This window comes from Kwoniella europaea, chromosome 1, assembly GCF_036810445.1.
Source record: "Kwoniella europaea PYCC6329 chromosome 1, complete sequence".
Classification (NCBI taxonomy): domain Eukaryota; kingdom Fungi; phylum Basidiomycota; class Tremellomycetes; order Tremellales; family Cryptococcaceae; genus Kwoniella; species Kwoniella europaea.
Window position 1 is genome coordinate 14,600,658 of NC_089487.1, and position 25,310 is coordinate 14,625,967.

The 25,310-nt window shown below is 44.5% G+C and overlaps 9 protein-coding genes across 9 annotated transcripts; 3 read left to right on the plus strand and 6 right to left on the minus strand.

Moving 5' to 3' along the window:
• Window positions 1-120: 120 nt before the first annotated feature.
• On the minus strand, window positions 121-2,273 carry V865_005573 (uncharacterized protein; the record flags this gene model as incomplete). Its single annotated transcript, XM_066229342.1, has 3 exons — window positions 121-1,467; window positions 1,533-1,628; window positions 1,881-2,273. The coding sequence occupies 3 exons, from the start codon at window positions 2,271-2,273 to the stop codon at window positions 121-123; spliced, it is 1,836 nt and encodes a 611-aa protein (XP_066085439.1).
• Window positions 2,274-4,395: 2,122 nt separating this feature from the next.
• Window positions 4,396-6,646, minus strand: V865_005574 (uncharacterized protein; the record flags this gene model as incomplete). The annotated part of the gene is made up of 10 exons (XM_066229343.1): window positions 4,396-4,533; window positions 4,596-4,706; window positions 4,794-4,902; window positions 4,972-5,217; window positions 5,300-5,629; window positions 5,699-5,766; window positions 5,845-5,977; window positions 6,044-6,221; window positions 6,316-6,431; window positions 6,528-6,646. The coding sequence occupies 10 exons, from the start codon at window positions 6,644-6,646 to the stop codon at window positions 4,396-4,398; spliced, it is 1,548 nt and encodes a 515-aa protein (XP_066085440.1).
• Window positions 6,647-7,206: 560 nt separating this feature from the next.
• Window positions 7,207-7,847, plus strand: V865_005575 (uncharacterized protein; the record flags this gene model as incomplete). The annotated part of the gene is made up of 3 exons (XM_066229344.1): window positions 7,207-7,299; window positions 7,367-7,447; window positions 7,527-7,847. 3 exons carry the CDS (start codon window positions 7,207-7,209, stop codon window positions 7,845-7,847), a joined length of 495 nt encoding a protein of 164 aa, XP_066085441.1.
• A 333-nt stretch (window positions 7,848-8,180) lies between these two features.
• V865_005576 (uncharacterized protein) lies at window positions 8,181-13,931 on the minus strand (the record flags this gene model as incomplete). The annotated part of the gene is made up of 8 exons (XM_066229345.1): window positions 8,181-8,411; window positions 8,485-8,684; window positions 8,754-8,832; window positions 8,907-9,054; window positions 9,128-9,158; window positions 9,252-11,856; window positions 11,915-12,907; window positions 12,969-13,931. The coding sequence occupies 8 exons, from the start codon at window positions 13,929-13,931 to the stop codon at window positions 8,181-8,183; spliced, it is 5,250 nt and encodes a 1,749-aa protein (XP_066085442.1).
• Window positions 13,932-15,594: 1,663 nt separating this feature from the next.
• V865_005577 (uncharacterized protein) lies at window positions 15,595-18,384 on the minus strand (the record flags this gene model as incomplete). Its single annotated transcript, XM_066229346.1, has 11 exons — window positions 15,595-15,642; window positions 15,722-15,747; window positions 15,909-15,968; window positions 16,059-16,542; window positions 16,610-17,000; window positions 17,100-17,508; window positions 17,568-17,646; window positions 17,715-17,823; window positions 17,973-18,079; window positions 18,147-18,234; window positions 18,308-18,384. 11 exons carry the CDS (start codon window positions 18,382-18,384, stop codon window positions 15,595-15,597), a joined length of 1,878 nt encoding a protein of 625 aa, XP_066085443.1.
• A 1,249-nt stretch (window positions 18,385-19,633) lies between these two features.
• Window positions 19,634-20,532, plus strand: V865_005578 (histone H3; the record flags this gene model as incomplete). Its single annotated transcript, XM_066229347.1, has 6 exons — window positions 19,634-19,657; window positions 19,844-19,889; window positions 19,955-20,069; window positions 20,136-20,212; window positions 20,274-20,348; window positions 20,444-20,532. 6 exons carry the CDS (start codon window positions 19,634-19,636, stop codon window positions 20,530-20,532), a joined length of 426 nt encoding a protein of 141 aa, XP_066085444.1.
• Window positions 20,533-20,948: 416 nt separating this feature from the next.
• On the minus strand, window positions 20,949-21,696 carry V865_005579 (uncharacterized protein; the record flags this gene model as incomplete). Its single annotated transcript, XM_066229348.1, has 3 exons — window positions 20,949-21,239; window positions 21,349-21,477; window positions 21,595-21,696. The coding sequence occupies 3 exons, from the start codon at window positions 21,694-21,696 to the stop codon at window positions 20,949-20,951; spliced, it is 522 nt and encodes a 173-aa protein (XP_066085445.1).
• A 380-nt stretch (window positions 21,697-22,076) lies between these two features.
• Window positions 22,077-23,486, plus strand: V865_005580 (uncharacterized protein; the record flags this gene model as incomplete). The annotated part of the gene is made up of 3 exons (XM_066229349.1): window positions 22,077-22,115; window positions 22,187-22,326; window positions 22,412-23,486. 3 exons carry the CDS (start codon window positions 22,077-22,079, stop codon window positions 23,484-23,486), a joined length of 1,254 nt encoding a protein of 417 aa, XP_066085446.1.
• Window positions 23,487-23,597: 111 nt separating this feature from the next.
• V865_005581 (uncharacterized protein) lies at window positions 23,598-25,171 on the minus strand (the record flags this gene model as incomplete). The annotated part of the gene is made up of 6 exons (XM_066229350.1): window positions 23,598-23,795; window positions 23,915-24,076; window positions 24,178-24,327; window positions 24,474-24,582; window positions 24,667-24,909; window positions 24,996-25,171. The coding sequence occupies 6 exons, from the start codon at window positions 25,169-25,171 to the stop codon at window positions 23,598-23,600; spliced, it is 1,038 nt and encodes a 345-aa protein (XP_066085447.1).
• Between the last annotated feature and the right edge of the window lie 139 nt (window positions 25,172-25,310).

Here is a 25,310-nt window from a genome sequence, read left to right on the forward strand (position 1 = left end):
AAAAGCAAAACACGATGTACGATTACCACCCAGATAGACGAACAAGAGCATGGAAGCACGAAAATGTCCGATGAAATTTCACCTATGTCCGATAGGATTTCACCTATCCGCCGTCTCATATCACAAACTTCCCCTCCTCGCACTCTGCTTCTTCTCCAATTTCAAAGCCTTAGCCAACCTTTTGAACATGCCTCCACCACTCTTCAACTTTTTATCCCCTTTCATTGAATCCTTGTCCCCATTCGAACTTCCATCAGCATCACCATCGGACTTTGTACAACTAATCACCATATCCCTTTCTTCCCCTACGATCTGTATATGTTCATCATCTTGATCCTCCTCTAAGATCGGTTCGCAAGAATCCAACGAAGAAGTTTGATTGGTAGATGATGAAGAGGTCATGGATCCCATAGAAGAAGTAGATTCGTTGGAAGCGACACTGGAAGCGGAGGGCGATCGACGCATCATGAAAGCCGGTCTGGGAGGTGAAAGTGATAATAACCCATCTTCACTCAACTGCAATTCCATCTTTGAAGTTTCGGCTAACGAGGCTAGTCGATCTTGTGCGTGGCCATAGCCGATGGATGAAGTGGAAACAGATGATCGTCGTCTATCATATGAATTGACAGAAGATGAAGACGAGTTATTACTTGCAAGTCCACTGCCTCTCAAACTGCCTAAACTCGCTTTCGATCGAAGTGATTGCGAAGAATTTTTACGTTGAGCTCCAGGTGGAGCAGCAACAGGCATGATGATTCCATTTTTCTTCAATCCTGACCTGGAGAACTTGGGAGCTGTAGGATCCGAAAATTCAGGTTGACCAGTTGATCCTGTTTTGGAGCTGCTGGGACTAGGTCGAGGTACCATTGCATCAGCCCACAGTCCACTAGGCGTACGGGTGGCGGTAGGTCGAGAGACGGATCCGCCATGGATGGTAGCTCGTTTATCGCTTGGTGTCTGAGGTGGTGAGAGTGGTCGAGCGACAAGTCCCAAACCTCCATTTGGACCCGAAGAGAAGTCTCGATGATTGCGTGATGACCATGGTGCTCCTTCTCCACTCCTCGATCTCGTAGGCCTCTCCCTTTCCATAACTGATAAATTCTTTCCCTGCGCTTTCTCTGGACTCTGAGGTGGACTGAGTAAACCTCCAGCACCGATGAAACTTGCAGCTTTCCTCAACGGAGGCAATCGTGATCCGGCGGATTCAATCAGTTCTTCTTCTTCGTCTACCCGACAACGCAGTGGACTGGATACTTTCACCATGCTATGTCGGTGATACGAGTGACGAGGATTTAGCGGTGGGCGAGTAGTATCGAGAGGTGAAGGAGCAAAATCATTTGAGGATGAGCCTGGGGCTGTAAGGAGTCGAGAATGATACGACTGCCTCTTGCCAGGGGATGTAGATATGTTCACTGAGCCTGGAAACGACATGGCGAGATGTTCTCGAAGTGGTCTGGGTGTTGATTGCTAGAACAGAAGAACACATCAATATCGAAACGAGGGCGCAGTATCTCCAGAAGTGCTATACTCACCGGCAACGAATGTCTGCCTGCGCCATCCCACCCTCGAACAAATGCTTCTGCCGCTAACTTGGTTGAAAAGGTTCGAAAGACAGGATCTGGGTAGTCCTACATGATTCAACGGGAGAGTAGGAATGGAATATCAGCATTTGAACATCAACGATGATGATATATATGTATCGTGACAGGTGACGTGAGATGATCAATAGATGACGTGAAGAAGGGTTGATTCAGCTTATTCGGTTTACCGATAAAGTCAAATCATCATCCATCAAATATGTCTGGGGCGTAAACAATTGGGAGAAAAAAGAGATAAGAGGGATCCGCATCGGCAATTCAGTGAGATGATCCAATACTCACCTCAATCTGCCTTTCAACCTCGTGCCAGACAGTATAAACACCAGCCTTGCGACCTCTTCTGACTGCGAAGAACAAGTATCTCTGAGGCTGCCTCGATGGTCCAGCGTGAGGTATAGTAGGTTGAGGAGGTAATCTCGATACTCTGTAAGTCGATGATGAGACGGTATAACTAGTCACGGACTGAGTGGGAAGTAAATCTAATTGGGTTGAGAGTGAAAAGGAGGGTTGTTGAAAAGGAGTGTTGATGTTGATAGCGGTTTCGGAAGTGAGTGATAAAGGTTCTTGTTGATTGGCAGAAGGAGAAGAAAAAATGTAAGCTCCAGGGGGCGTAGGATCATCAAGGTTGTCGATAGAGATTGATGGGTAAGAGGTGATCATAGCTGTAGTTGCCATTTTCGTGTGTGTCTTTGCAATAATACTATGTATGATACAGGGTTCTCCTAATGAACGTGCTGCTGTACGACTGAGTTAGCAGATGGGCGATAGTCGAAACAAGGAGTAGTGTGTCGTAGTGTCGTAGTGTTGTCCTAGCGCACTTTAAACCTTCCGAAAAGAATACCAATGATCAGGGCATATAACAAAGACCCAACTGCGGATGGTGGGAGGTGTGTAAGGATGGGATGTCGGCAAGGGATGAGGATATGAGATACGAGATGCAAAGGGAGGGGGAGCAAGTCGAAAGGGCGTAATATTCAATATTCGTAATCAACGACCAACGACGATCAGTGCGTTGATGTGGTACGGGTAGTATGGGAAATTGAAAAGGCGTTTGATGCGGTATTGATACTGGCAGCCGTGTGAAAAGTACTGGAAGAACGTTGAAAGTTGAAAGGAGAGGATCGTGAACACTGTTGTTCTTTTTTTATATATATGATATATTCTTAGCAGATGAAGGTCTTCACTGAGAAGTCGAGAACATTACAAGAGGTAGTCGTATGTGTGTATAGACAGACGTTGATTGGTCTGATAGCGGGTTATGAAGATATTGGATTAGAGTTTCGGCTTCCGGTGATTATCGAAATGTTATACGTTGTACTGCTGTACGTTATTCCAATTCCTTTTCAAGTTGCCAGTTGAGATCTCAAGGATGTGTGGGTGTAGATTATAGCAAATTGAGTAACATACAATGAATGAATGGATGAATGGATGAACGAACGATTTATATTGGGCAAATCAATTAGTTTTGTTATCGTCTACTGGAATTACTGCAATATACGCCATAACGAGAATATCCTCTCCGCCTCTTTGCATAGGTGTGTATTCACGCGACGACGACGCCGGAATGTTGGTTCGGTCTGGCCATCCACCCTCTCTCTCTCATCAGTGGAGCGGTTCTCGCATGAAAAGGGCTTCTAGCAGCCTACCTATGTATCTCCTTGCCTGTTCTCTTCTTCCTTCATAGCCTCCCTCATTGGTCTAAGGGATTCATTGTACTCTCCTTGGCCCCACAGACGTGACTCTACGAACAAATCCTACCGACAAGACTTCGACCCCCCTAAAAATTATCTTCGCTAAGGGCAGATCGATAGGTTCTGAAGTGCAATTACAGTCTACCAGAAATATTCTGTTACCCGTTCACGTAACTTTGCATCACCGCCCTCAACCCCCTAAAAATCGGTTATCGGAGATGAGATGACATAGGTCCAAGGAACCCATTGGTCCCTTGCTTCCCTGCTGCTAACTCCTTACGTACAGGTAGAGGCTTCAGGTGAACAACAGCAGCAGCCATGGAATGTTTCATTCCTAGTGATTCCATATTTAGATCAGGTTCAAAATACGTATCCCCCAAAAATCTTCCGAAGGGCTTAGAACCCAACCCTGAAATATTGATATCCACACGGCAAGATGAAAAACTTTTTATCTCCCCGTCAGGTCTAATTAACCTCTTTACAACCCCAGAAATATGCTGAGGCGCGTATATGCTTGATCTCAAACGGTTGTTCGGAGACTGACAGGTGTACTGAATCGATCATACGTTTGTTATCGAGACTGAAGCAATCAATCGTCCTTATTCCCATATCCTATTTCATCCTGGATCCTGCTGAGGAAAAGTATCAAGTCCAATGCTGTGCTATCTATTACGAGAGCGTTATTTTATCTCAACCACTCACACTTCAGCGCTCGGAACGATACCCTGAATGAAGGAATGCACTCGTCATGACTCCGCTTCTTTTCGCCGCGGTGAGAGCGACCGTCGTGTGTTACCCTTACAAGCCACACCCTAATGTCATTTCAAGTGGTATCGCGTTGTCCTTTCATACTCGTAAACCTCACGCTGCTGCGTCCCTAACCGCAAAGACGACATACTGTATCCATTCTTGTCATCTTGGCGGTTTCTATGCCACGTTAGATTTTGCATCCATATCACCAGTGCTACATGACTTATCTCACGAAGGGCGGATGAACTTGCAAATCAATATCAACCAATCTCACGAAACAATCATTTTCAGAGTGAAGACCCATCTTTAAACTCAGAATAATCCATAATAGCACCCTTCCATCCTGGAAAACTCCTTCACAACGCATAGACGAATCGAGGGTTTTTGATATCCGTCAAATCCTGCCAATCACTCAAGAGTTGATCTTCAGATTCCAACTGAGTCTTGAGGCGTTCGTACTCTGTTGCTTTCTTGGCGTTCAAATGACGAAGGTACTAAAGTCATATCCGAGTGTCAACACTCACCCTCAAGACTCAGAAAGTAGAGTGCTACTTACAAGCCAGAAGAGACCCATCAAGACCAAAGCAGCGGAATAACAGACTAACATCGCGACGACTCCGCCTACGTACAATGGCGCTTGTTTGGTCAAGAATGTTTGGGGGCCGATCTATCGATATATTGATCAGTGTTGACATTCTCAGTACAACTCGACAGGGGCTTCGATATTATCCTTGTGATCAGAATTACAACTTACAATGTTACCGACGCAATACCCGATATAGCTCATAGCGTACACAGTGAGTTTTTTAGTATATCCACCGGTATTGGCGTACATCGATCCCATCATTACGATGTATGGCCCCCTGGAAACGATAACGATTCAATGAAGGCCATGCCAAGGCCATCACACAGAGAGCGGCAGGAGTACTCACCAGTACATGTAGCACAAGTAGAGATAAAGAAGAGCTACCGAGTTTCTTTCCAATTTGTACAAGAGGACGGTCCCGATCAATGGAAGGATACAAGAACCCATCGCACTGAGATGACGTTTTCCCGTTTTAGTGGCTACCCAACCCCAGAAGAAGGAGGATAACCAAGAGACGAGACCTGTTGGGATACCCAAAAGAAGAGTCGTTTGTGTTGTGAAACCAAGTGATTTAACTACAATGGAGTTGAATCTGTGCCGTCCACAAATCATTATAATCAGCATAAAACTTCGACATCGACAATTGGACACTGTAGCAATCATGGTGAGCTCACCCTACAAGACCACCGTTCGGCACGTTGAGTGAGATATTGATGAAGAAATAGAACCACGTTTTGGGATCTAAGAACGCTTCGAAAAATTGATCCCTCTTGAAAGTCTTGTTTTCGATACCCGTATGATTATCTTGCATTCGTCTAGTAGCAACTACTCTCTGTCTCAAAGATAACCATCTAGCCTTGGTTGGATTCGCAGGTAAGAAACCCCACAGAAGGAAAGACCATCCCAGGGTGACTGCGCCGACGATCAGGAAGAGTAGTTGCCACCGTGCAACACCCTGGCCCTTGTAATTCCATGCAGCCACCGCGAAAATCCCGTTGAACAGGCTATGTACGAACAATTGTGTCAGCTGAAAGGTAGCGGATCGAATAAGACTAGGGAGCAGCCCTACTCACGAGGATGCGGTAGAAAAGATAAAGGCTGTTCGAACAGGTTGCTCGTCTCGAGTCCACCACATTGATACCTAAGTCGAGAACAGACGATCAGCTAGGATCACCTTTCTTTGTAGGGTGAATCAGATGATGGATGGGTGAGCACCTACGATCAGACCGAACCCTGCGAAAATGACTGATTCAAATACACCCAAGAGAATCCTTACGACCATGACTTGAGCGTAATTCTTACAAGCTGGAAGACACGACGTGATGATCCCCCAGATAGTGACATTGGCAGAACTACAAAATGCGCATGAAAGTTAGTCACTTGCCTTCCTTGAGACTTGATACGGTGAACGGACTCACATATAGATATGAGGTGGTAATCTCTGCATCAACATGAGGGAAGGAATGATAGCAGCGATAGCCCCGAAGTAAATCGCTGATGATGTAAGTGAATATTGCTGGCCTACTAGATGTGTATCCTCTCGGAAACCCATCACTGCCGCAGTTGCCAAAGAGACTTTATCGACTGACCCCATCACTACATTTCAATTCATTTCATTTCCTGAATCAGCACACCTATCATGATCGTATAGTACAGTACCATATACCTGTAAGAATCATGGAAAACTCACTCAGTGCCACACCAAGAAGAGGTACCATGATCCAATCGACCTTCAACAGTAACTTCTTCTTCTCTACTTCTCCTAATGGCGCAAGCAACTCTTCCGCATCAGCTCGATTGGCCACTCTATAGTTCATATCAAGTTTGATGTTTCGACCGATGATCAGCTACAAATCGTGATAGGTCCAGTACTGCCACATGAATGACAAAACTGTGACTTACTCGGAGAGAAATTTAGCCGCCTCATCATCCTTTTCCGCATCGACATGATGATTATCATGCTCGTTCACTTCTTGTACAGGTCCTTGAGAAGGTAGATACGCTTTCTCGTCGTCTTGCATCCTGTCTTGTTGTTGCAAAGTAGTAGATGATCGCTGAGAGGGAACAACAGTTCAGTAGATCGTTACCCCACAAAGTCAGGGGTTGGGTTTTATATCTTACTGTTCACCCGTATCTGTATCAAGATTAGAGATAAGAAACCCCGCGGGATGACAATGTCACAAATGCATACTAGTACTTTATGAGTCTCGGAGGTGTATTCCAGCAAGCAAGATGACGGCTCTGCCGGAGGTTTACTTTAGTTTGACCGCGGGCTTGTATATAAACAGGAATCTTAAATGAGATAAGATAGGTCACAAAACATCTATATGGACTGTTTTCTTGCCCTCGGTTTACCTTTTTACCTCCGTTTAGGGCCTGACATCGTATTGGATGATACGAGTAGATGAGAAGTCCACTCTACCACGGGCCACATGAATGTATCAAGCACGACACTCTGCGCTGACTGCTCTGCGAAGAGCTTGCACCATTCTAGTTCACCAGTTGTCTCGTCGACTTGTTTGCTTGCATCCACTTGTTGTTCTGTTCATCGCAGTACTCAGAGCTGATTCAGTGATCGACTATGACCACCGCACCACCAACTACCATCTCCCGTCCAGAGGTATCCGAACCAAATGCGCCAGAATTCGACTTTGTAGCCAAAAAAGCGAAAGACGTGAGAGAGATTTGCTATCCTTCTAGGCATCAGATCATGACTGACACACTGTATGATCTGGTTGCAGTCCTTCGGATATATTAATTTCACAGTGTTGCAATGGATAGAATCGAAACATGCTCTTAAAAGGATATACTCCACTCATCCTGTACGTGATACGATAAGTTCCTCTTATCAGTCAACGTGAGAAGATCTGGACTGATACATCTGTTGTGCAACGATGATAGGAAGATTATCCTGTAGGAGGCGAAAAGATCATGACTCGTGGTGCACCCTGGCCTACTACAGTGATCAAAGCTAGACAGCCCTACGCCTCATGGAATATCGAAGAGCTCCGATCGACCTATGTAGATGCCCCTTACCTCGTAGCATTAGGTATACACCAGACAGTTTGCGTACCGATATTTGATGAGGCGGGAAATACAGTTGCAGCTTTGAATTTCTCAGGAGGCGAAGATCAGTATGATAAAGAGATATTAAAGGAAATGGAGAAGATCGCAGAAAATGAAGGGACCGAGGCTTTCAGAAGATACATCGCTACTGTTTAGGAATTTTTTCATCATCGGTTTCAACGGCAGAATGGCTTTGGTAACAGGAAGACGATGGTGAGCCTGAGTAATTCATGTATGCCAATTCTCAATGAGTGCGAGCACAATGGTATCTTTCATAACGTATACAGCAAATGAATGATGCATAACAGGCGTCGTTGACGCTAGACTAAAACTAGTAGATCGTAAAAGTATATATGTCACGTAAATCGAGAATGGAGAAACAAAATATAGAAACAACATAATGTATTCTTGAATTTTACAGTTGATTATGACAATTATCGTTTTCGTAAGAAAGATGAGTTACATGTTGACTTGTTTAGTTTATGCGACTCAAGCTTGGACCCTCTTAGCACCTCTTTTAGCAACCGCTTTGCCAATCTTACTATCTTTAAAAGTCCAATTAGGATCTTTATCCAATATGAACGGATGTTGAAGTAAGTCTTTCGCCATGGGTCTATCTCGAGGATCAGTCGCAAGACATTGAATGTTCATGAAATCCAAAGCGATATCTGACAAGTGAATATCAGATGGTAAAGGTGGTCGAGCCCGTTTATTGAATAGCTATATTCCAACAAATGAATGGACCAGCATCAGCAAAAAAGATTCCGACTCTTCAATTAACAACTCGACTTACTTCGAACATCGCCGCGACCTGCTCCATATCACCCCATGGTCTCTTACCAGACCACATTTCCAATACGACACATCCCAAACTCCATATATCAACTTTACCAGAGTATGTTCGTTCAGAGAACGAATGAATCACTTCGGGTGCCATCCAAAATACCGATCCTTTCATATTCGTAGCTTGGCCGAAAGAATCGTAGGCGTCGGCTATGAACCGTATTCAGACGTCAGCATGTCACGGCAAGGCAATATACATAAGGGGATCCGATCACTCACAAGTCTGCTTGGAAATCCCGAAATCTGATATTTTACAAATACCCTGAGCATCCACCAGGATATTATCTCCTTTCAAATCCTATCAGACCATCTCAACGATTAGCGTCTGCCACTGTAAAGCGAGCCTCATGTTGTTGTGGATGGCTGACTCACCCGATGCCAGATGTTCTTAGAATGAAGATAAGCGAGACCCTCTAGTATCTGCTCAGTGAAGAACCTGACTAGTTGAGGTTCGAACCTAGCTTGGTTGGGTGTACGGTAGATCGAGGCGATAGTACCTCCAGGAACGTATTCGAGGAAACTGGGGACGGCAGGGGGTATTAGCTGTTGTATCTTTCAGGCGAGACCATCAAACATAGTTCAGTTGGACTCACATTGACAGGTATTCTTCACTCGTTTCGTATCCTACATCGCAAAGTTCAAAGCAATCAGTTTTCGTAAATCAAATCCGACAATAGCATGATATCAGGTGCTAGCTATTATAGACCGTATACTCACCAAGATAAGCCACTATATTCTTATGTTCCAAATCCTTCAACAACTCAATTTCATCCCTTAATGCCTTGACCATTCCCATTTGTCTCTTATCATTCCTATCAGTCTCCGAAACAGGTAATTCAACCTGTTTCACAGCCATCATATCACCCGTCGTGACATTCAACGCGATATAAACCCTTCCGTAAGATCCTTTACCGATCAATTCACCTTTAACCCAATTCACCGTGTTAGCTCCGGTGCCAGCTGGTGATTCAGGTATAGGGGTATTTATTTGACCGAGAGCAATCTTGGATGGCGTAACTTCAACTAATTTGTGATCCCACATTTTAGAAGATCTCCTTTCAACTTTGACATTTTGCTTTTGTAACAGATCATCTCCAACACCGTCATCATGATTGTTGTTGTTATTGATGACATTGTTATTGCTGTTATTGTTGATGTTGTTAGAATCATCCTGAATTGATTTCTTACTACCACCTCCAAAGATACTAGATAAATCACGAGATTGTCTCTGCAATGTCCGTCTCTTATGATCCGCCACTACCCTGATGGATCTTCTATTCTCTAGCCTGTTGAATTTACTCCTCACCATCCCGCTGAACCCACCAGATCCCGAAGGAGGTCGAGCAGGTTCAGGAACAGGAGTCACTTTGGAAGGTGCTTGTGATTGAAGATTCTCCAACATCGAGGGCGATTCTCCTGCAGGGGTGGTAGGCGTGGATCCAGGACCCTGGACGATAGGTTGGTCCAAGTCGATTTTGGGGAAGACCCTATCGAGATTCTCGTACAATTGCTCAGGTTCAGGTCGGAAGTTCCATTGATTCGGATCTTTAGGTCTAGCAAATGATTTACCCCTCCTAACTCCCGATCCAGATATCGATCCTTCTCCCGTACCTTCCGATTCCGTTGCGCTATCGGAAGGTGTGGTAGCCGATACAATCCCATCTGACAGACTAAGTGCAGCAGTGTTGACGATAAGATTGGGTTTAGATGGTGAAGGTCTCACAGCATCTGATCGGCTAAGTGTAGGGGGAGTGCTTTGAGGTTTAGGGGCGGTGATCCACAAGGTAGCTTCATCTTCATCATTAGCGATCGGTCGAGCTGTACCATCCCCACCACCTGATTGAGAAGCGGCCTGAATCATATCTCTAATGTGACCCTCCCAGACACCAGCTCGAGCAGTATCGTTCGAATCCGTATCTTCATTCCTGTTAGGTCGAACAGTGGCGTCTGAACTAACTGTACCAGCAACAGAGAGAGTATCTGTATCACTGCGTTTATACCGATTCGCAGTGAGCCAGGCGGATTCAGGAGAATTGCTGGGATGATTATATGGAAGTTGGGATTCCCTATCATCACTATATACCGTACTTTCGCTGACTCGACGAGGTGTATCGATGATAGGTGTAGTAGGTCGATGAGTCATTGAAGCAGAACCACTCCTCGGTCTTTCCCAGATATTTGGTGAAGTTGGTGCGGTAAATCCGGAATGGTAAGTTCCGGTTCCCGCATTTCGAGCAGTGATCGGCGGACTAAAGTCGTCGTAATATGTCGAGGGTCGACGGCCCATAGCGGTCTGAGGGGAAGTCGGTGGAGGCGGTGATCTATCATAATGTACGGTATTAGGTCGAGATGCAGAGACAGGAGGTTCCTGATCATCCCAACTTGGTCCACGGGCGGCTCTCGGCATCGTATTGAACCCTTGTCTGTTCTGCCAAGTGGTCGAGGTGGCACTGCTAGGGTGAGGAGATGGAAAGGGGATAGTACCTGTATCACCAACAGATATCTGTAATGGTGGTTGTACCCTCCCTGTGCCTGAGTGTATGGGATCCGGATATCTTCCATCGTGCACCCGATCGGTGGATGTGCTTCGGTATGCATGGCCAGGTGGCTGAATATTCCGACGTTCGGCATAACCTCCCGGTTGAGGAGTCATAGCTGAGCGAGCGGGGAGGTTTGCATATGGAGGACGGAATGCTCCCGATTGCTGAGAGAAGGGACGTAGATTATCCATCGATCGGACATTTTGAACTGTCGGTGGTGCTGAAAGGTGATCTCCACCCGTTTCCCTACCATACGGCAGGGGCAGTCGTTGCCGATTATCACCTCGCGGTGGTAGCGAAGGGGCCTGAAGAGCGGGTGTAGAGCGACCAGTAACCTGTTGCAATCTCGGATCATTCAATCTATCCTGAGCATGAGAAGCTTCCTGAAAGCCTGGCACGGGGAAACCACTGGGGCGTCGAGGAGGTGCGTTGGAAGGATAAGACATCTCAGGCGAATACTGGGTCTGAGGAGATTGGTAAAGAGGTTGATTCGTCGTACTACCTTGTCGGTGCGGAACAGGTCCAGAGGTCTGACGAGGACCTGACATTCTTGATCCAGGCCGTTCATCCGGCAGAGGGACATGAAACGTCGCAGATTCGTCCAAGGGTCTACCCATCTGAGCACGACTCCTGAAATATTCCTGTCTCGCTCTTCGGTCCTTATCGAAGGTGTGAAACCGATTTTCTCTCTCTTCTCTATGTTCAGCTTCCCATGCCGCTCGAGCAGCTTCCACCGACTGCCGTTGTTCCTCTTCGCGCCGTTGTTCGGCTTCAACCTCGCGCTGCAGGCGATCAAGTCAGCAAGAGAAACCGCTAAAGTATGTAGTTTCAATAACTCACAGCTCTTGCTTCGTCCTCCGCTATCTGAGCTTCTTGCCTCTGCCTGTTCTCCTCTTCCATCCGCACCATCATCTCCCATATGTCCTTTTCCTCTTGCTGTTGTTTCCTGGCTAATTCCTCATCTTGCTGTAATTGATATTTCCTCCTTTGCTCTTCCCGACGCTGCGCTTCTATTTCTTCTTGTTGGAACTGCATTATCAGCGCTCTTGTCTCAGGATCCATATCACTATCGATGTTCAAACCGAGACCCGCATTAGTTGGACGACTGGGTCCTGCTTCACTATTATCTCCAAAGGGGTCTTGATGGCTTTGTTGACTTGACGAGCGGGATATGGGAGTAGGCGTGAGATGGCGTATCTGAGGTTTAGGGAAAGCTTCCGCGACAGAGGGTGAAGCTGGATGATTGAGATCATGATAACGACTTGAGGGCGATGATAGTGAAGAAGCCTCGCGAGGCTGAGATGGAACAGCGAATGTAGGAGGTGGAGTTGGAAGAGCAGGTGAGGAAGCCGTTATAGGTGATCTCGAACTACCGCTTGATCTGACTGCAGCTTTTCGACTTCTCTTCCCGCTGAGTTCTTCCGCTTCGGGCCCAAGATCACTCCAATCGCTCGCACTGAGATTGCTCCTATCGACTATCTCACCACTCGCACTACTGAGACTACCTTCTTTGGAATGACGAGAAGATGTGCGGTTGAGCAAAGCATGAGGGAGATCAGTGGTGATTGGAGAGATCCCTGCTCGACGATTATCTGCTGCTGAGCGATAGGGTGTATAGTCGCCTTGGGCGACCACGGGTGGGATGACAGATGCTGCGGAGGATGTTGGTACGTTGGTTTGCTTGACCAAGAATTTCAGAGTGGCTCTTGAATCTCCTTGAGATTGGCAGAGATGGAGTAGGGCGGCGGGTAAGATGGGAACGTCATCTGCTGGTTCTCCAATTTCGGTACGGTACATAGACAAGGTGGGATGTTCTTCATCACGTATGCGTAGCTACGAGAATAAGATTAGCTTGTCCATCTATCTGTATACGATAGTCAAAAGTATGACTCACCTTTGAGAAAACCTTTTCCCTAATCCCCTCGGCTGTATGTATACCAGTGATATCCACCAAATGAAACGCTTCATTATCCGTCGTCACCTGTAATCTGACCTGATGGGTATGCGTTGATCCTGATCTATCCCTATTCGACATTCCTACACTCATCATACTTCCTCCAGTCTCACTTCCCGCCGTGGGACTAAGCGCATCTTCAGGGCTAGAAACGCGATTCGGCGTGAAGTGCTGGTGTACAGTCGGAGGTAACGCATGATGTAATGCTACAGCTGATGGAGATCGATTCTGAGGGGATTGAGTGGTGATAGGAGAAGAAGGCAAGGGAGGTAGAGGAGGTAATGCTCGGGAAGGTGAATGTTGTTGAGGTACTGCTGCTCCAGAAGAGTTTGTCCTAGGCTCTTGTGAGGGTCTAACGGGCTGATCGGTGACGGGAGTGGTGAATGCTCTGCGTAGGTGTCGCTCAGGTTGTGGGGGTGGTTGAGGAGGTACATGCGATATCTCTGGTCGATGCCCACTGACGTTGGTATTGAGGGTAGTTTTCGTTGGAGGCTTAGCAGTCGGAGTAGGTATGGAAGGTTGAGGGCTTGGACTAGGAAATGAAGAGATCGTAGGTAAAGGTGATGACTGAGGTGCAGGTATAGAAGGTAAATGTCCCTTTATCGATAACGTTGGTGAATTAGGTATAGGTTGAGATTGTACTGGAATAGCATTTCTACTACTACTTGAATTAGAGGTTATACTAATTGGGGATACCGCTGAAGTATTGGCCGTGGGTGATTTCTGAGATTGATTACTTGATCTTGGTGGTGAATATTCGTCATCTGAATTATCAGGATTAGCAACGTATAAACCAGGTATCACACCTCCCCTCTTCCTAGCTCCTAAAGGTCTACGTGGTGGACCAGGTGTAGAAGGTCCAGCTTGGGTTGTTATATGTAGTGATGGATGTGGGTTTGTCATATCGGTGAAATGAACCTCATCTAATCCAATGTATCCTCATGAGTCTTTCTAATGTTTGAATGATCGGGAAGCCGAAGTGGTTGTATCCACTGCTTGGGCCTGGGAATGGTTGAGAAAGTTGAAGGATGAAACCGACGAAAATGGAGGTTTTCCTGTCTTACGATGATGCCATGTAGTGTTGGTGAGTATGCATGGGAATGTGATTGATGCAAGTGGGATGATTGTCGATGATTGTATGTGAAGGTCAAGTACAAAGGTAAGGTGATTGGTGATGATATAGGATGTGATGAGATAATTGTGGTAGTAGTAGTGGTCAGTTTAAGCGTAACGAGTAGGCGCAAGACGTCAAGCGCAAGGCAAAGATAACTCAAAGGTGATTGAAAAATGCAAAACACACGCCGAAATAACACTCACCTGGACTTGACTTGATTTTACACTTTACACTTCACCTTACTTTCCGAGCAAAGCCATCACCTGCTTAAACCCGATCTCGACTTGTATACGGTTATGTTAGCTTGAGGTGTTGCAATCCAATCGGAACGGTATGATCGGAGTGCCAAATGATTTTTAGGGGATATCAGGACAAGAGTGTAAAGTTGAAAGGGAAACAAAGAACAAAGATCTTTGATCTTTATTCGATGGAATGGCTCTTGTTCTATATTCAACGATTTGTTGACCTTTGCTGTTCCTCGATAGATCAATTCCCTTGGATGTTTGATGGATGCTATTGATGTGCTATGGATCTTGATGGATGAGTCCCATTCCCCGAAGAGAGTTGAATGTGATCGGGGTTTCCGGAACAAAACCTCTTTTATCTCTACAGCTGTCTGATCTTGTGATGAGGTAGTGGATCTTGATGATAAGGATGTGATCACTGATCCAAAGAGTGGTAATGATACTTTTAGGGATGATCAGAAGGCGACATGAAGAAGAAGAAGGGAGACAGATGTCAGATCAAGTATATGTCTAATTGCTATATGTTAGAACCTTTCATGTAATTCTCATAATCTGATCTTTTCAACCATCTCAGCTCATCCCTCCTACCGAGCCTCGACTTGGACAAGCGAGTGGACCAAGAGTCAGAGTAAGAGAGAGAGGAAAGTTTAACCATGACACGTCATCCAGATGGAATGTTTGATCGTCATAAACCACGTACATCACATCCCTCTCTGACTACAGTACCTGATTCAAAGGAAGGCCTCACTCTCGCTTATGCTTCGTTTACCTCTCTGTACGACGACTACCCGACGTCCATGCAAGAGGATGAGGGTGACTGCCCGCTCAAAATACTATTGAGACGAACACGGGACAGCGGTCACGCGGCTTTGTAAGAGATAGACACATGTGATGATGATTATGATTTGTTCCCATCCCATTCCATCCCACTCCCGTCAGAGTCGTCGTATCGTGCCGTATCGTACCCTGTTAGTCACCAGTCTTACAAAGAGAGAAAAGAAACATGTATTCTTATACATGAAAAACAAATCAAATTCCGAAATATATCATTAAACAAGCTTAAAAACAATCTTCACTATTCACTTTTTCTCTCTCTTCACATCTCTCCCTTCCTTCGCCATGCCCACCGTACCCATTATTGACCTTATCGCTCACATCGTAGCCTTTTCACGAGTGATTCTCCCTTCGATCGATGCCCATCAATGGGTTATTGAGATAACGAAGCGGACCATAAAGCTCCCACGAACGTAAGGATCTAATCGTACGGACGCAAACAAAGTTCCATCAGCAAAATGGCTACATTCCTATGTCCGAAGCATGTAAAGTGAACTCACAAGTCTTGGTCTAACATCGACGATATCTAAAAGAGAGAAAAAAGAACAAAGTTAGTCTTCAGTTCCTGATGATGACGCAACATCGAGAGAAAAAGTCAATCGAACCCGACAAGACATCGAGTATCCTTAGTAGTGCGTTGACCCGGTGAAGTGCCAAGAGAAAGAAAGAAGGAAAACAGTTACTAACCTTCTGGAACGAGGAAGATCAAAGCCCCCATCTTTCGCGCGATGGAAATGGCTAGTTTAGCTGAAGAAAACCATATCATGCATCAGTACTCAAGTATAATGCGTCATCCTTGTTTATCCCTTGTATTATGACATGTGTATATTAACTCACCATTCATTCTCTTCTCCTCTTCATCCCTTCCATCAGTAACCAAACTGTAATCCACTATACCAGGTTTAACTCCGTTCAACAAATCCAGGAAGAAGATTGCATTAGATAACGAAGGATCTTTGAATGATCTCATTGTCGAAGTCTTCCCTCCCTTTTTCACAGTTTCATTCGCCCATTTGACCATATCCTGATCGGTCACTCCCTTTCCATTCTTCGATATACTTGCTAAAGTTTGATTGATTGATAACCTCATTAATTGCCATACCAATCCTAAAACCAAAGTTCGAGTCCCATCGACGATATCCGATCCTTGGATTCCAACGATATGCATCCCATTGGATTTAGCCAAGTCAACAGCGTAATTTGTATTTTCAACAGCTTTGAATCGTGATAATTCTTGACCTTCTTTAGGTTTTGAAACTCTTCGCCAGATGACTGAACCGGGTATCACCTTGTCGAATCCTTGTAAGAGCACATTGCCGTCCTATCAAAGACAAGTAACGGGATCAGTAAAGATCCTTAGAGATTGAAATGACACCATGACTACCCACCTTGAGATCCTCAAACAAGTTATATACACCCGGATCAACATCCAACGAGTTCAACCAAAGTGTGAACACTCTCGCCTCCCTCTCTCCTTCCGCATCGAAATCTTCCACAGGTGGTGGAGCCTCGGTCTCTTCCAAAGGAGCCAAGCCAGGCCAAGTATTGAACAAGTTGGCAACGAAAGCCAAGTTCAATTTAGGGTTCCCAGATACAAGCGAGTTGGCAGTCAAGAATCTTCTACATCCGATTTTATCGGCGTTTTGTAGTACTTCTTCGGCTCTCTGGTGTAGGTCTCGAGTCTGTAAGGGCGATCTGGAACATTCATCGGGTTTGAGCTGGTTGAGGAGGACAGTATAGTTCTCTCCGTCTGATACATCTCTTGAGAAGTTCTCGACCCTACATTTACCAGATATGTCAGTATCGGAAACATAATCAAGTCTTTATGTGTGACGTCTCTAGTACTGATGAAGTAGATTCCTTGTAGATGAAACTCACCGTCGTCCCCAATTAGCAGCCTTCAAATGATAATTGAACCACCTCAACAGAATCTGATCAGGTGGTAATCTCAAGAACTCCTCCATAGTCTCACCATCATCTAATAATCTATATAACTCAGGGTGGATCTTGATGTCAATCTTGGATAATAAACCTCTTCTTATCACTTGCCAGATCAATCCCAATATCAGATGTTCTCTTCCTTCGGATATATCTTCAGGACCAATGTTGACTACCGAACATCCAATACCTTTAGCAGAGGTAATGACGATATTGTTGTTTTCTGTAATTTGGAATGCATTGAGAGCTCTGGGTTTACCACCTTTGCCACCTGACGGTTTGTTCAGCACTCGTTCGTCGATTGTTTCGGGGACCGAATCATTGATGAGTTTACAAAGTATCAAACCGTCTATATTGGACAATCAGCTGTGTCAGTATCCAATAGGAGTATGAGACGGTATAGCTGACCTTTCACTTCGTCGAACAACTGCATGGTTTCTGTTGGAATAGGTAAGAGATGTCCTATATCCTTGTCTCCGGCAAGAACCTAAGATAATCCGCTTAGTCAGCTACAAGGAACCACGTAGGGACCCCTGAATAATGTAATCGACTCACCCCATTAATATGATCCGTGAATGACCGTCTCTCATCTTCGTTGATAGTGTGCGAAGCGTTCGTGCCCGCTGTACCCTTGACTGAGATTCTTCCCTTGCTCGTCTCGAGGCTAAATGTGGGATCCAAAATGGCATCAGTATGATCATTCTTGAGACAGAGCATAACAGGATCATGCTGTCGTGTAGCTTCACAATAGCTCTGCGACCTTCTTTTCCTTGGACCATTTCCAAATTGTCATAAATGATGAAATTCACTTACACAGGTGCGTTCTTCGCTTGCCTCAACAACGAATGTAATTGAACCCAATCTTCCAATTCTACTCTTCCTGAAGAATCGATACTGACATGTTTGAGAGTTTCTCGAGCCTACATCGAGCCAGGACATCAGCGAAAAGCCCAACGGGGATTGGAAGTGGTGTATGGACCAACTTACTGAATCATAATCCGCTTCTCCACTGGACTGTAATGCCGAGATGACAGTTGCCTTATCTACACTACCTTTATCATCCACGTCAATTTGACTATACAACCAAAGTCAGCTACAGCTACCTCCTTAGTTGATGGGCCAATGTTCAGTGGGTGAACTTGGCTCACTTGAATTTGCTGATCAGTTCGAATATCTCATCTTGTTTCAGGTCGGGATATTTCTTTCCTAGCTTTATCGCTTGCATCTTGGAGTGTAGGTTATCAGGCGTAGGTTATGTGCTTGGTATAGGTGTTTTGTGAGAGGTGTGAGAGGTGATGGCTGGAGATATACAAGTAGTCACTCCATCCGAGGAATGCTATACTGAGATGTGAGGTATGAGGTATGGCGTTGACATGCTTGGGCTGTGTTATCATTCATCTACTGGGTAAGCACACCGAATAGGGTTATTTTCCTACGTCACCGTTCCGTTCGTCGTGGCACCTTGACACAGTCGATCATCTTGCCACACGTGGGAGCGGGTGGCATGTCTAGACATACCTTTCTCGACAGTAGTTGAGGAGCGTCTTGTCCATATCTCATGCATCAGATGTTTTTGAGGTACATAGCGTATCTTGATGGATAGCCAGAAATGTCAGTTATCCACTCGTACCTTCAACTCGTCTATACTAAAGTGGGCTCGAGAGTTATGTAGGAACGACGCTGATCATCCTAATCCATCTTGTGAAAAACATTCCTATCCGGCTATACTCAACCATCCCAAACATACCCCTTCTTTCCATCCTTGGCGCGGCACATCAAAACATTTGCACTCTCATATACAAAATCACAACTCGCAGATACATGGCACATCAACCAGTTATGGGCAACTGCTATAACACCGTAACACCGATCACATCATCTCCTACCATACATACTCGGAATTGATCTGACCTGTTCCATCACGGCGCGACTAAGGGAGGAGGAGGGGTTGCGTCAACCCCAATAAACCACGAAACCACCTTTGTTGACTCACCCTTGCGAAAACGAGACGACACATATACCCAACACATCTGAGAGAGATACATAAAATCCCCCCTCTCTCTTCCCACAACAAATAACACCATCGTTCTTCCACCTTTTATCTCTTCACTTACATCCACTCCACATCGATACTAACCGACTTTCAACCTCAATTAGCATACATCAACAATGGGTAAGTCCTCCCTTCTTGGTATGCATGCATGGAGAAGAGTGAAGAGATGCTGATGAGAGTATGGATGTATGCATATAGCTCGAACCAAAGTGAGTGAAATGGTTTGCAATCTCAAGAGGAAGAGGAAGGAAGAAGGAAGATCAACATCCATATCCATGCATACACTCCACCATACGCAATAATCGGAAGTTGGCGGATCATCCTACCCTTGCTTGTTATCATCCTTCATCGTCTCATCGTCATCACATACCTTCTCATGCATACCTCGATCAGTGTGCAGGAAGGGACATGATGCATGGAGATGAACGATGCTTGGATGATACGAGTTGGTGTTCGCCACCCGATGACTTTGTTTACTTCCACCAACATCCATCCTTCTTCACCATACATCTTTATCTACCATCAACCACATACATACCCTACTATACCAAATCATTCACTCTTCCCTTTTCCTCTCTTGCTCAACCCTTCATGCCATGCAATCATCAACTAACCTATTTCTCATCCACAGCAAACCGCTAGAAAATCCACCGGTGGTAAAGCTCCCCGAAAACAACGTATGTTTTCTCTTCCTTTTCCTCTATTGTCCACTTGACAGACGCTGACGTATGTGAACGAACAGTCGCCACCAAGGCCGCTAGAAAGCAAGCCCCTTCTCAAGTCTCAGGAGGAGTCAAGAAACCTCACAGATACAGACCTGGTACCGTCGCTCTTAGAGAAATCAGAAGATACCAAAAGTACGTCTACCTCGTCCTCTAAACGTGTATGATAAAGGTGCTGACATGTGTGCATGCGTGCAATAGGTCCACTGAACTCTTGATCAGAAAACTCCCTTTCCAAAGACTTGTTAGAGAGATTGCTCAAGATTTCAAGACTGATCGTGAGTCTAGCTCCTATCTCCTCTCCCTTCATAACGAGCTAACATAAATGATTGTTACCAGTCCGATTCCAATCTTCTGCTATCGGTGCTCTCCAAGAAGCTTCTGAGGCTTACCTCGTCTCCCTCTTCGAAGACAGTGAGTCATAGTTTCCAATAATTCCCACTTGACATCCTCCTGTGCAAACGCACAATATACAGTATACAAATGCTGACTTACGCTCCACTGCACAGCTAACCTCGCTGCCATCCATGCCAAGCGAGTAACCATCCAACCCAAGGATCTTCAACTCGCCCGAAGACTCCGAGGAGAGAGATCTTAAGTGGTCTAAGCATAGTCCTCACTATGTGACTTCCGTTTTTTTCTCTAGCGTTACCTTTTTCTTCCGAGAGACACCCCATCTTTTATATTACTTCGTTTTTCGCTGTTCTTATATGTTATATAAATATATTTAAATCCTTTCTTTCCTCGAGCTATACAGAATATATACATTGAATTGATATATATATGTTAATTGTATGAGAAAAAGCCGAGATGTGATGTATCGTGTTATTCTTTATCGTTGTCGCATCAAGCAAGTCAGTGATCATCGTCCCAGTGAGATTTTTGAGAGCTTGCACGTAGGCAAGGATTTGAATTGACATGGGCACTATGATAATTTCATCTAGATTCATCTCTAAAATACATACAATATACAATAAACAACAACATATAAACAGTGTTCACAGAATATACTTTTCACCCACTTGAAGAAATATCCATATTCCCCTGCTGCTCCTGCTCCTGCTCCTGCTCTTTTATAGCTTTTAGAGCGTTTAACATATCGTCCAATACCTTACTTTCGATCCTACTAGCGTACAATCCCAATTCGACCTGTTCCTGTTCTCCTTGAATTTGAGATTGCGACTGGGGTAAAGAAGTAGCGAATGGTGTAGGTATATTATCCATTTTGGGAGGTATCAACACACTAGAGGAAATCTTGGTGGCGTGGAGGTAATAGACTGTTTGACGTAAGATGAATTGGATTTTCTACATTGATCATAAACCAAAATGAGTTTCAAGTCTCTTTGACTTGACATGGACTTCATCTTGTGTGTTTGTTTGTTTTGTTCGTAGACAGATAAAAACAGACACTCACGTCTAATAGATTCAAATATCGTTCCACACCTTCTCTAGCCATCATACCACTATTCTCTTCATCCCTTCCTTCCTGAGTCGTCAGATGGGATAAGATTGGTTTGATAGAGGATAGTAATTCAGGTATAGCCTAGGTGGAGTAGCTACATCTGTCAGTATTCATTGACTCGAGTGAGGTCTAAGTCTGTTGTCTGTAATTGATAATGCAGAATAATCCGCTTTTCATCAAAGATGGTTGTTAACTCACCTTCTCTACATTTGTTAATGCTTGGAATAAGCTCTCTGAATCTAGAGATTCGAGTTCCAGGCCATCAGATATCGAGGCTGTCTCGATAGCTGGGGAAGACATGTTTCGACTGTAAACGCTTGAGTTCGATGTGTCACTTTTTCTTCTGCTTTATTTTTTGTTTTGTTTTTGGTCTCCTGTTCCTTGATGGAGTTTTGAGATGAGAGCGTTTCGATGTTTATCGACTGGCCTCGAGGGGTAGATAGGATCGGTTGAAGATACGATAAATCAGATTGAATAACAGAATAAAAACGAAGACACATTCCAGGTCAGTACAAAGTGGAGGTGATCCACCTTCACCTTTACACCTCGCCACACGAAGAAAAGAGAGATCAACTCTTATCAATCTTACTCATACTATCTTGCATGTGTATAACAAGAGCTTCGACCAAGGCGATATAACAGCTTTCAATCAGGCTTGGAATTAGAAAGACAGACTGAAGATGGGCAGAGAAAGGATACAGATACTTGACGGTGGGATGGTAAGTCTCTCTCGTCCTTCGTTTCTAGGTATCTCGCCTCATGTTCCGTCTTCGTATACTGCGTACTTTAGGGAACAACCCTCGAGTCCCTTGGCCATTCTGTATATTCCGACTTATGGGGATCAGAATTACTCTATACCAATCCGAGTGCTATGCAAAGTATACACAAAGGATATGTAGAAGCTGGTGCGGATTTGGTGGAAACTTGTACGTGAGTGCTTATGCTCTCTTTCTTTCTCTGATATGATACTGTAAGTCGAATGTCAAATGCTAATCTTGAATTTCAATCTGTTCAGATATCAATTGACACCTGCCAACTTACAATCATATCTCTCGTCTTCATCATCCACTACCAACTCTTCAGAAGAGTATAAAGAACAATCTTCATCTTCTTCTAGTTCTATAATTCGTTCCTCCGTCCATGTAGTACATGACTCGTTCCACGAAGAACCAGGAGTGGTATTTTCCTGTGGACCATACGGATCAACTTTGAAACCTGGTGCAGAATACTCAGGTATATATCCATCACCTTATGGTCCTAACGATCCTAACGATCCTTCGGATTCATCAGAAACAAAAACAGACAAGGTTAACTATTTTTCAACCACGGAAGAAGGTAAAGCCCAAGAAGAGAATGCTATACGTCATTTAACACGATTTCATTTAGATAAGTTGATTTGTCTATTAGATGATGACGAAGGAGAGGTATGGAAGAAGATCGATTGGATCGCCTTTGAAACTATACCTTTACTGTATGAGATCAAAGCTATTCGAAGGTGTATGAAAACTTTGAACGAAATTGCACGTAACAAGTATACCAATGGGCATTCTCAATACGATGGAACCGAAAAACAATGGTATATAAAGAAGTTCTGGATAACTTGTCCATTCCCTAATGGTCAACATCCGCAACTTACCCCAGAAGGCAAAAACATATCGATCGATACTCTTTTACATACACTGCTAAATCCTCATGAAGACCAAGAGATACCAAATGGGATAGGTATAAATTGTACCAACCCTTTATACGTCCCTCAACTCTCCTCGCAATTCACCAAACAACTCAACAAGATTCGAAGGGCTAAACAGGAGCAGCCTGTATTTGTACTGTACCCTGATGGTGGACAGGTATATGATGTACACACTAAAAGTTGGTCCACCCCTTTAGACTCACCGGGCAATGCTATGGAATGGTCAAAAGGCGTATTGGAAGTTGTACATTCGATAGAGCAGGATAAAAATGATGATGATCAATACACGTGGGATGGGGTTATAGTTGGAGGGTGTTGTAAGACTTCCTTTGGGGAGATAAAAGCTTTGAAAATTGGTTTGGATGAGTTGTACGGGATGAGGTTTGCGAATAATATATGATAGTCATCCAATGAGATTGCCTTGTATTGTAAATACACAACAGGTATGAATTATTGATGCCATTTGTTTGGGCTTGACACTAATTTGGTAGGACATGGAGATGGCGGTACATCATATCTTCACACTTTCCAAACCATCTTTGATACCTCCCAACTCATCCGACCTAGGTAATCTCAACATTTCCACTCTCTTCCCTAATCCAGGCCATGGTTTTCCATTCTGACTGGGTGCTGAAGGAAGGGATAACATCTTTTGATATACCCAATTTGGATCTGTCAAAGGTGAGAGATCAGAAGGTTTTTCGAGATGCTAAAAGATAATCAAGTATGAATAATCAGCCTCAATTGATGTCAAGGCTCTTAGAGACTAGCTTGTTGAAGTGTGTAACGATGTAGGGTACTTGTCAATGACGGTTTTGCCCAACTCACTCTCTTCACCTGATCGTATCCCACTTCCATCCCCGATACCTCCCTTACAATCTCATCGCTCCCGAACGCATGATACACCCTGACGTCGTGTATACGGAATAAGACGTTGTCAACACGTAGGAACAGCCTCAAGAGAATGAAGAATGAATGAGGCATCACTCGCTAATTGTCATTATTAGCAGGTTGTAAGATATATCTCAGTTGGTATGGAATTAAGGTATAGAGACAGATATGGATATGGATATGGACATAAATAAACTCACTATCCTAACGTTCAATATCGATTCACCGTTATCATGTAATTCATCCTCAAATAGCGGTACGTCATCGTAGAACAGTATCCTGTCTAGTATCGGATCTTGTCTGGCTAGTAATGGGAGAGGTAAGGAATGGGTAGGGGAAGGTTTGAATGACTACGAGAGGGGACAGGCAAGTTAGCATTTTACGGATCCTGTCTTTCATAATATAGATTGATATTAAGTCATAATTCATCTGACTGGTGGGTTCGAAATATAGATATAGACAGATCTAATAGTAAAAGGATGGGATGAGAACTGACCGATGGACCTGATACAGATCCTGGATAACAGGTAGAAAATGTCCAATCGTGAGGTTTGACAGGTTTGGTAGGTATGGGTGAATCACCTGAAAAGGAATTTGAGGATGATCTATATCAAATCACATGTTCGTTCAGCTAAAGCATGAAGAAGCGTGCACGGTACGTGAACCAACAGAACAGAATCTTGACTCACTTGGAACTCCATTTCTCGGCCATACTGACCTTAACACCCCCACCTACTCTTTCTTCCCATCCTTCACCTGTTGCTACCCCAGATAAAGCTTCCATACTATCGAATCTCAATTGAACACCGTTCTCATCCTTGTCATTCGATGTTGATGATGAAGAAGAGGAAGAGGAAGGGGAGTATGACAAACTCAGAGAATTGTTCCCGAAGGTCATCTCTGGTAAAGGAAGATTCAAAGATTTCTCTGCTCTACATTTACAAATCAAATGAACGATATCAGCTGATTGATGATATAGACGGCAAGCTGGTAAGCTGATTGGATGAAGATAGCTCACACATCGATCTCTTTCCCGTTCAATATGGGCTTCTTAACTGTTTCGATCTCCCATTGGCCTATCTTGATGGTGTGCTCATTGGGTGTTTTGTTGATTGAGTGTTGAAGCTCAGGAGTGTTGGAAGTACTGGGGAAAGATGCTGGCGCGGGAGTCTGGGGAGGTGGGAGAGATGTCATTCTAGACGTCAGCTTGCTGAGCCAGTGTATCAAGTGTATATAGAAGTCAGGAAAGAGAAGGCATAGGATAATACTGGAAGGAACGAAGAAAGAGGAATGCAGGTTGATGGGTTTCCAACTTTTTGGTTGTGAGCGTCAT